Consider the following 10411-nt stretch of genomic DNA (forward strand, 5'->3'; position numbering starts at 1 on the left):
GTTTTCTGATGCATGTTCCATGTTGTCCGTTGCTGCCGTTAGCTGATGCTGCACTTTTATGTCAACATTTTATAGAGAGGGGCGATAACTTTCAAAACAACACTGCAGTTGTCTATGCCTACCGTTATCAGGATCTACTGCGTGATTCTACTTTCCTTTGTGGTGAACAGAAGGGTTTCTGTTCATAAATGCATTCCTTTCCATGCAAAGATCTCGGTTTTCTCTAGATTGGCTATCAGCACTCCTACAGTGTGATTGTGCAATACCCCTTTCATTCCCCTGTGAGAAAACTCTCCAAGATGCTTTTGACACACACACGCGCACACACGCACGACTGCAGGGAGAGAGGAAAAGGAGTGGGAGGATGTGATGCTAAGATTCTTTCCCTAGTTTTTCCCTCATTTTGCTTACATGAGGTCACTTAACCATCAGGCTTAACAATCGATGTGTGCATAAGCTCCAGTAACAATATCATCCCTCAGTCCACAACAGGAAAAATAGATGCGAGACAGAATTTCTGATAAGAATGAAATTCCAAATCAAATTTATTTTGACAACAAAATATTCTGCCCGAAGTAATCGAGAGAAAAATGACAACAGGGCATCAATTATCACAGAAGCACACAAGAAATGATATATACAAAAGTAACAAAAGTTGTGACATGAGCAGGATTGAAGAGAAGACGTAAAATTTTGACAATTTAAACCATTTAGAGATAAAACGTAACCTGCTATTATCTCCTACATACATACTCAATGGGCAATCAGTTCATTGATCTCTATGCCTGCTGAGCTGCAGCCTTGGCAGCTAAGCGCTGCTGTTTCTCCTGCTCGGCCCTCTCTCTCATCTCCTTCTCCCTCTGGATCAGCTGCCTGTTCTCGGCCTCCCAGTCCCGCACCTTGCTCTGGTACTGCTGCAGGTCGGGTTCCTCCGCAGCAGCCAGGCCCTGCTGGGCCAGAGCCGATACTAATGCCTGGAAGGAAGCAGCGTCCACTTTCCCGTGAGACTCCAGCTGGCTGCTCAGCTCCTGGGAGAGGAAAAAAACAAGTTGAAAATGCCTAACAGTGACATCATTATTTGGGTGCAAACATCATTAAAATCCATTGAAACCATTGAACCCCATTCAAGCCATCATCATTCAAAGTGATGTCCAATTACTCTATGAGTCACAATCCCAAACAAAATAGGGATCGGATGTGCAGATCAGAGGATTCCCGTTTCATCTGGCGGGAGTTGGTTGGTGTTGTTATGAAAAAGCACAACTGTTGGACCATCTCTATTGCTTCCAAGAGTTTAGCTGTTGAACTGAGTCTGACTGTTACACAACATATTACAATTACATAAAAATCAAATTCAAGTGCTTGCAAGATAGTTTCTATACCGCTACAAGCGGTCAAAGACTTCCCACTGGACATAGCTCAGCTGGCACAGACCCAAAACTTTACAGCATCACTTGAGTTTAGGTTTAAAAAGTAAGATAAATTCAATATCTAAATTTGTGCATTTTCATAGCAAAAAATGACGAGCATTCAGTGTTTCTACCCAGAATGTTATGCTTGTCAGGTGGAAAAGCCTATGAAACAGCATTTAGACCATCATGTGATGCTTAAAGTCTCACTGAAACTCATACTAATAATGAAATTGTCACAGTAGGTTATGGCAGTGGAAAAATCTGGGATAGACAGATAGGTACTTCCTTTAAATGAAGGATTCATTTACAAAAAAACTTTACTGAACATTTAATGAATAAATAAAAGGTGCAAAGAAAAGTACAGTAGTTTTACAGACTGTTTTTATGTAGCTGTGGTCGGGGAGGAACCTCCATCAGATCAGAAGTGGGTGACTGGCCGATATCCGATATTTAATGAAAGTCCAGTATTGGGCTGATATATCAGCAAAACAATATATCGGTCTAATGATAACACCATGCTGGTAGTGGGGTGAGAGGAAACACTGTTCACCATTATGTTTATTGGAATAGGCTGACAAGGAAAACGGGTCTAAATTTAGTGACTGCCAAAAACAAAGGCACCTCTGCTGTAAGCACCAGGCACCCACCTTGAACCTGCTGGCATAGTGAGGCAGCTTAGCCTGCTCCGCCTGGTCTTCTTCATCTACCGTGTCTCCGTCCTTCCTGTCCTCCTCTCCTGCCGACTCCTCTCCTCCAGAGGAGTCAGAGTCGGAGGCAGAGGAGAGATCCTGCAGCAAACCATTCAGGTAGTCCAGCTACAAGAGAAAAACACAGAAAAGAAAGAAAAGAGTAGGCAAAAAAGTCTCAAGTATGTAGAAACCTGGGTGTCAGATCACTTCTAAATCATTCAGTTTGCAATATCACCTGAAAGCACAGTTCAACTAATTCTGAAAGAGCTTTTATTTATAGACTGGATATGCAATAATTTTATAGCAAAATATTTTCCACTTTTGAAGAGAATCCATTCCCCGAATTGAATGCATGCATGCGAATTACGGTATTGTATCGAGTGTACAGACAGAGAAAGGCAAACGAGTGATAAAACAGAAACAGGACACCTTACTGGACAACTGTGACCCGGGGCAGCAGTCACCAGCACTTTCACTTGAGTTTTAATATTTCCTCTCTGTCCTACGGTGTTATCTGCTCTGTCTACATTATTGCTGTGCTGCTGCCTGACAGACAGTTTAGTTTCCATTGCGGTGATTCTCACAGACATCCACAGCGCTCCAGGCTCCTCGAAAATCTCATTAGATGGTGGACAAAGCTGAACTATTGAACTGGACAGCACAGACCGGATTAGAGGCGCTACACCCAGCTGTGCGTACGTGCATATATGTAAAAATAACACCGATATGACAGCATGTGTGGTCCATCTCAACGGATGAACACTCGGTCTGTGTCATGCACCCCACCTGGAAAGTAACAACAGTCCGCCTCTACTCTGTGTGTGTGTGTGTAATGTTGTGTATTGTTAATTTTATTACTTTGTCTGTTTCTGACTCCGAGCCATGCACAGCCCCTAGTCTATGCTAGAGTCTCATTAAATGCAGAATCCCAATTGAGAGAAATTTCAATTCAGATTAAGCTTGATCTATGACAGTGACAACAGCGGGGGAAAGGTGGTCAATACCTTATCAAATCAAACTCCCTAAAGAAGACTTGGAAGCGGTTGTTTGTAAGCTGACTCTAAATAAATGCTTGTATGATTTTGACAACATCCATGTCTCTGCAAGCAAGATCCTTCTGGTTGGAACCGACCACACATACACACACACACACACGTAAAAAGGAAATATTGCCCGTGGCTGTGAAGACTCCTTTGAATTTGTGTGTCCTTACTGTGTCTTTGGACAGCTTGACGTCTCCAGGAGCAGCAGCCACTCTCTCCATGACGGCCAGGGCTCGGCCCAGATATCCATGGGACCAGATAAGAGGCATCCCTCTGAACACGGCATGTATGCCCTTCAACATCTCCACCTTGCCTGGACAGGGAAGGAGGGAAAGAGGAAGGGGGGGAGGGGGGCAGCACAATGGCTGACTTTAGTCGAATCAACCACAGTGCAAAATACAAGGCTGTAGAGAGAGGAAGGTCAGATACACACCTAAGAGAGCATTGCCAAGAAGCTGAGCAGTGAGGCCAACAGTGTTGTCTTGCTTAAGTCCAGCGATCAGCAGTGACGCTCCCAGCATCCTCTCCTCTGCCACCTGGACACAGTGAGGCACAGTTACAACTATTTTCTTTGGAAGCTGTGCATCTTGTAGATCCTTCTTACTGCTGTGCAGGCACACAATATATGAAAAGCGTCATTCCAAAATGAGATGGCCATCATTTGGAAACAAAACAAAAACAAAACTGACATACATTTACAAAATAGTTGTTAGCATGAAAGCAAAGGACATGATGGGTTACCTATTTGTAACCCCGTGCAGCTGAAGTATTATTTTGGATTCATAGCATCATAAAATAACAAGATGTTGTTCCAATAGAAACCTTGAATGCTGTGTCACTTACAGTGAGTTGTGGTTTGGTGGCCAGGTAATTGCCCAGAGTGTACAAAGACAGGATCTGTGTGGAGGGCAGGTCAAAGGCCTCCTGGAGCATAACCTCTTCAACTACAGAGTACGCACCTGACAATGATTAAAACAAAACAAAAACAAAACCATACCAATCACTTAAACATAATATTTTGTATTTTTCTATCCATTCCTTCTTTTTATTCCTTTTTGCAAAGCAAACTCTTCTTTTAGATAAGTGTTATTATAAATTAAGTTTATAAATAATAATAATATAGTACTGTGGTTGGTACAATTTCAGTGACCTCTTCACTTTAGTATCATAAGGCATTTCTACTTGATTAGAAGTATTACAATTGAGAGACAGGAAAGATGAGAGAGTAAAAGATGACATGTGACAGGTCATGAGCCAGATTTTAATCAAAAAGGTTACAGCATGCTTTAGCTCACTGAGCTTGGGCATCCGGGTTTAACTCCTTTTGGGAAGTGTAACAATCATAACACATCAGATCCAAGTCATGATACTAGAATTAGCAATATGAAACAAAACTGAATTAATCACTTTGCAAAATGTAATCAAAACTTCATACTTGTCACAACTGAATATATTCTATTAGCAACTTTGTGCCGTCACTTAAAAATAATGTATTAGTTTACTGTCCAAAATGATTACGGCAACAGAAATCACATTTCCTATTACCTCGGTCTTTCACAAACAAGGAATGAAATTAAATTAAATCAGATTTTAATGATTTGACAGTGTAACAGGAGGCCACGCCCAGCGATACTTGGAGTCAACAGAGTGTGTTTAGAAATGTGTGTGGGCTTTATTGAATTTCAATGAGTATGCTGCTTATTTTTTTCTAAATCTTTGAATGGAAACATGTTTGAAAATGCCTCACCTTTGAAGTCTTCATTCTTAATGTAAGAGTCTATGAGCAGGTTGAAGGTGAAGTCATCGGGGAACATTCCATACTGAACCTGCGCACACACACACACACACACACACACACACACACACACACACACACACACACACACACACACAAAACATGAGCTCACACAATCATCTTTAGGACCCCCCTCATTGGATACTGGACAGTTAAGGCTGGGGACAAGCTAGAAGCCTTTTAATACTTTGTCCATCAGCTGTATACATGCCCACACTAGATTCTGTAAGAACTGGGTATCACACACTTAATATAACTGAGATTATCCTGCTGACTCCTAATGTGTCACCGACATCAAGACCTCTAATCTCAAAGGAATTTGCTCGATCCAACGAGACACCAATCAAACCAACAGTAGAGGCGGACAGGCAGACTGAGCTCGTTCCGCTTCATTGGTGTTCTCCGCTTTTGAAATAATGATCTGTGATCCCCACGCACCACATGACTCGTTCAGAAACCATGCAGATGTCGGCAAATTTGTCGTGTAGACATCAAGCTGTGTAAATATCAAGCATTTTTGATATTATCAAGGTGGCTCAGATCAGTTTGCAAATCAGTCTGGGTGGTTAAGATTAAATCTGTAAATTTCTCACAGTACCAGATAATCGTTGGCAACCATCAGTCGTGACCAATCATTCAATTGGGATTTCCTCTCTGATTGTCAAAAGGAGCAAATCTGGTGTAAATCGGCCCGATGATCCTGTAGTGTGTCCCCAGCCTAAGTCCAGTATATTGTCCATTAATAATCAATGGAGAGAGCAATGTGTAGTGTACCTTGTTCTTGAGTGTGTGCAGTGCTTTATCCCTGGCCCCGTATTTGAGACACTGTCTGATCCAACTGTGAACGGTCCAGTCTCGGAGGTACCAGCAGTTTGGGCTATGACGAAACCTAGAGGATAAAAACACGAGAAATTTTCAGCAATTGCCGACACAGTTCTGCTTTATTAAAGTGCGATGTAGAATGGCAGGAAAGACGCGAGGGAGAGAAGAGATGACAAGTGAAGTATGCGCCACATTTGAACATCAAGACTCCATGGTATCCGTTTTGGCATGCTGAGCCATCAGTACAGCTGCAAAACTCATTATCCAGCAAAACTCAGGACTAATACCTCAAAGACAAGAATCTAAACACATTAGAAAACAGTTGAAAATATTAGTAACAATAATTACTATTTACAAATCATCCAAAATGGAGAGCTATTTATTTAACTGTCCACTGATTATGAGAGTGAATGTACCCTGAACAAGGGTGCGATTGGGAAAATATACTACATCTTGTAATCAGAAGAATGGGTGCAGATTCCAAAAGCAGGAGTAAACAGGAAAGGTCTGGAGTTGCACGAACAAAGAAAAGCATGTGACTGAAAATAAACCAAAACAGACAAACCAAACAGACTATCCCCTCCAAGAAAAACAGAGTTAACACCACACAAGACTTAGCAAGCGGTTGCAACTGGCGCATTAATCTGAATTAATGAGAGAGAGACTAATCGAAAATGAAGTTTCCCCTTACTTGTAAAGGTAATACTCTGCTTGATCAACTTCCTCTCTTGATGATATATTGTCGACAAACTGAAAAACAAACAGAAGATGAAAATGATTATTGCAAACTTCAAAATTTCAACTTAGTCATTGGTTTATCAATGGCAGGACCAGAGACAACAGAAATATAGTGTATTTAAATGTAGACCCATGATACATCTTACCCGTGATATAGTCAGAGAGCTAACTGGGAGCTTCCTGTCGTATGTCCTGTCCATGAAGTTGGCCAACAAAGCTGTAAGTTAAAAAAATAACAGCAACAGGACTATTACTCTCTTTGTAACATATAAATTAAATTGTCCCTAAATGTTTTTTATAGCATGCCATGGACAGTGTGACACATTTGCCTAAGCCAAAACAAAACAACAAAACCAGGGTTTACTCAATGATGCCATCAAAATTATGGTACACCTTTCACATCTTGTTTCCAAGAGATGATTCATCAGCTGAGATGCATCTAAAACCCTTTAAAATGAAGTAATATAGCTTTCAATCTCATGTTAGCCCTAGTCAGCCTCATTTATTTCCCCACTGTTGAAAAGGTGCTGGTGAGCGGTGCACACTGAGGCCGCACAGTGTTACAGTGCCACCCTGTGTTGATCAACTGCACACATGTTGACTACTGGAGCTGCACTGCTGCAGAACATGCAGCTTTGTATTCATGCAACAAAAGGGCATCGACATTCTTTTGAAGTGACATATACTGCAGCTGACATACCTGGATATGGATATCTATGTCCTGCATGACACCTCATCTCATTATGTGTAACCAGGGATGAAAGGTGGCAACTATAGTGCAGTGGTAAATTCTTCCCAGGATAGACTAGTGCAAAATTGTCCTCAACGGCCAAAATTTGAAGTGGAATCATGTAGATAATATGGAGAGATGGCAGCCAAATGGGCTCACCTGTTTAGCACTCAAAATCCTGACTTCCATCCACATGGGAGACTCATTTCAGTTATTACTGTAGTAGTTACATGTGATATTGCAGGTTGTATTAATATTCCCAATATGAATACGTTTAACCACCTCAGTCTTACCCAAGTTCTGAGGATCCTTCTCTCTTGCCGCCCATAGTTTGGTGTCTGTGTAAGCTGCTGAGAGCAACCATCTTCTGGCTGGAAAGACAGACAGACACTGTAAATCAGGTAATGTGAACACTACATGCACGTTAACTAGCACGTTAGATGGTTTACTAGGTAGAAAAACATCACTTTAATCCTTAACTACAGAGAACCATGACCTGGGACCCTCAGATTTGTGGCTAGCTAGCTAGCTAATAACAAGAACAGGGGACATTCACTCTTTGCTAGATATTCAGTAAAGGACGATGAAGGCCAAGCTAATAGAAACCCTGGCGATGAAACAAAAATGTAATCAAATCAAACGATACATTTTACGTTGATAGTTGTAATATTTACCGGAAAGAGCCGGAGATATACATTTAACTTTGACAGCTGCAGTCAAACAGCGTTGCAACACGGAGGCTGCCATCTTGGGACGATACCATTTCTTGGACAGAGTAGGGGGGTGGAGGAGTAGCGGATATTTCTGATGTGTTGGATTTGGATGACATATCAGAATCACTGTATGCCAAAACTAAGACATTTCAAGCTCGTAAAAAACAACAGAAACCATCGAAATTATTTTCAGTTGTGCACGGAGATTGTTCTTATACACAGAAACGATTTGCAACCTGAGTGAGTACAAAACTGAAAAGAAGTGAGAGACATGTCCACTAGAGGCCGTGCTTTACAGTGATTTTAGGACAGCTTAGAGTCGTTTTTACACAACTACTACTACTAAGAGGAAACAAAACAAATGAGCAATTAATATTTTATTTTTAATCGATAGTGACATTGATAAATAATACTAATACTAATAATAACTCTTATTCTTCCGCCTAAAGTGGCTGCTAAGGTACACATAAGCACCGTTATTCGGTCAGCGCATTAATATTTAAAACGTAAGCTCCTTGGCGGAGGTAATTAACGGTAATGCGGTCACAAGTGTGCCGTTTACAACGGCCTCGAACCTCGAACACGACAGCCAATCAGAAATGAGGACCGAGCCTGTAGGTTTTACAATGACAACTGGGAGCAGTTTATGTGAGGAGACAGTCACACTGGACGAGAAGTGCAGGAGCTTCACTTTGCACTGTGACACTGCATACAGTCAAGCCATCAATCAATCAATCAATCAATCAATCAATCAATCAATCAATTAATCAATCAATCACTCAGACTTTATTTATATAGCACCTGTCGTGCAAGATCGCAATACAAAGTGCTTAACAAGATAAGATAAATAGATTCATTACAGCACACATGAAAATCTGAATAATATATGAATAGTAATAATAGTAATGATAATAATAATAAAATAAAGTAAAATAAGATAGAATAAAATAGATAAAAAGGAAATAAAAAGTAATGCATAAATTTGGGAACAAGGTGAAACTGAAACTGAGACCAATGCAGCACAGTTAAAGGGGTAGATCAAAACAAAACGGTTTACTTAAAAACTAGGTAAAACAAAATCAAGGTCAGATTAGCTATGATTGTAACACATAGCTACTTATGTAAAACCTAACCTAAAGATGTATGTCTTAAAAAAGTGTTGACAGATTGTGATGCCCTCCGGTCCTCTGGCAGCTGTTCCAGAGGCGAGGACCAGAGACACTAAAAGCCTCCCAGGTGTTCAAGTCCGAGCCCATGGAACATCTAAAGGGCCAGTGCCAGAGGACCAAAGGGGTCGAGAAGGAACATACCTTATTATACCTTAAAAGCACATCTGACATCTATTCAGGCATTAATCCATTTAGTTAAAACACCAGTAAAACAATCTTAAAATCTATTCTAAAGCTAACAGGCAACCAATGAAGGGAGGTGTAATGTGTGCTCTCCTTCTGGTCTTGGTCAGCACACATGCTGCTGCATTTTGACTGAGCTGCAGCAGGCAAAGAGGTAATGAAAAGGCCTAGTTTTACTCAACATCCTTGATGTCCGCTTCCTGAATCGCTTCAGGACATTAGATTTGTTTAATTCTGTTCAAAACTCCATAGAAGCCTCTATCCTCATCACACATCCTCACATCAAACAGAGACCAGCTGGAGCTGGTCTGGATTAATTTTAAAATTTTATTAAAAGTTTCTTCTATTTGTTTGTGCATAGCACTCTAGGGCTGTTGTCCTTCTGTCACTAAGCCAATGTTTTTGTTTTCCAACTATACTACGGGACAGCCCTCGACTACAATTAAGTGAGCTCGTTGGCCCGGTGTCAAAGGAGGTGACAGGTTGAATCTGGGGTGGGACAGCTTTGTTAAACAAAAGCTGGAAGAATTTTAGCACCCTCTGGTTAGCTCAGTGACGACCAAAACAGGACGTCCTTACCTGAGCTGCACCAAAGAGAACATACAGGACGTGAACAAGCCTGCACACAAAAAATAACTGGGGCTACGCTTTAACTGGCCTTTTCAGGAATCGACTGTGGTTGGAATCCAACAGGGCCCATGCATTTATTCTATTCTATTCTATTCTATTCAACTTGTACACACTAGTCTTTTATTGGTGCATCACTGTAGTCTTGTTGTTAGTGTTGTAAATATAAAATGTAAGTATTGCAATGGGCGATCAGGACTACAGCCACTGGGTGTGCAATCAATTATTCATCATAAAGCCGATCAGAAACGTGCTCCCAGACTATATTCCCCACATCTAAAAAAAAGTTGTTTGTTTGTGGATGTGGTCAAATGCTGCCCAGAATCTAGAAGCAGTTGTTTTTCAGTACCTTGTTCATGGGCATCCCCAGGCTGCTTCCTTTTTATTGTAAAGCCATGGGCTTATTATATAGCTGATCATATGGGAGGTTTGTCTCTGAACAGATAAGAGCACACTCCTCTGTTTTCCCCCAGAATGTTTTCTAGGTGAG

At 41.1% G+C, this 10411-nt stretch overlaps 1 protein-coding gene across 1 annotated transcript; it reads right to left on the reverse strand.

Moving 5' to 3' along the window:
* Positions 1–514: 514 nt before the first annotated feature.
* Positions 515–7986, reverse strand: mrps27 (mitochondrial ribosomal protein S27). The gene is made up of 11 exons (XM_071894812.2): positions 7904–7986; positions 7523–7600; positions 6646–6716; positions 6453–6511; positions 5714–5828; positions 4892–4970; positions 3988–4103; positions 3578–3680; positions 3315–3457; positions 2060–2227; positions 515–1028 (listed from the first exon to the last, which is right to left on the reverse strand). Exons 1-11 carry the CDS (start codon positions 7974–7976, stop codon positions 780–782), a joined length of 1254 nt encoding a protein of 417 aa, XP_071750913.2. The 5' UTR covers positions 7977–7986; the 3' UTR covers positions 515–779.
* Positions 7987–10411: the final 2425 nt, after the last annotated feature.

The sequence above is a fragment of the Centroberyx gerrardi genome, chromosome 8 (assembly GCF_048128805.1).
Source record: "Centroberyx gerrardi isolate f3 chromosome 8, fCenGer3.hap1.cur.20231027, whole genome shotgun sequence".
NCBI classification, from domain to species: domain Eukaryota; kingdom Metazoa; phylum Chordata; class Actinopteri; order Beryciformes; family Berycidae; genus Centroberyx; species Centroberyx gerrardi.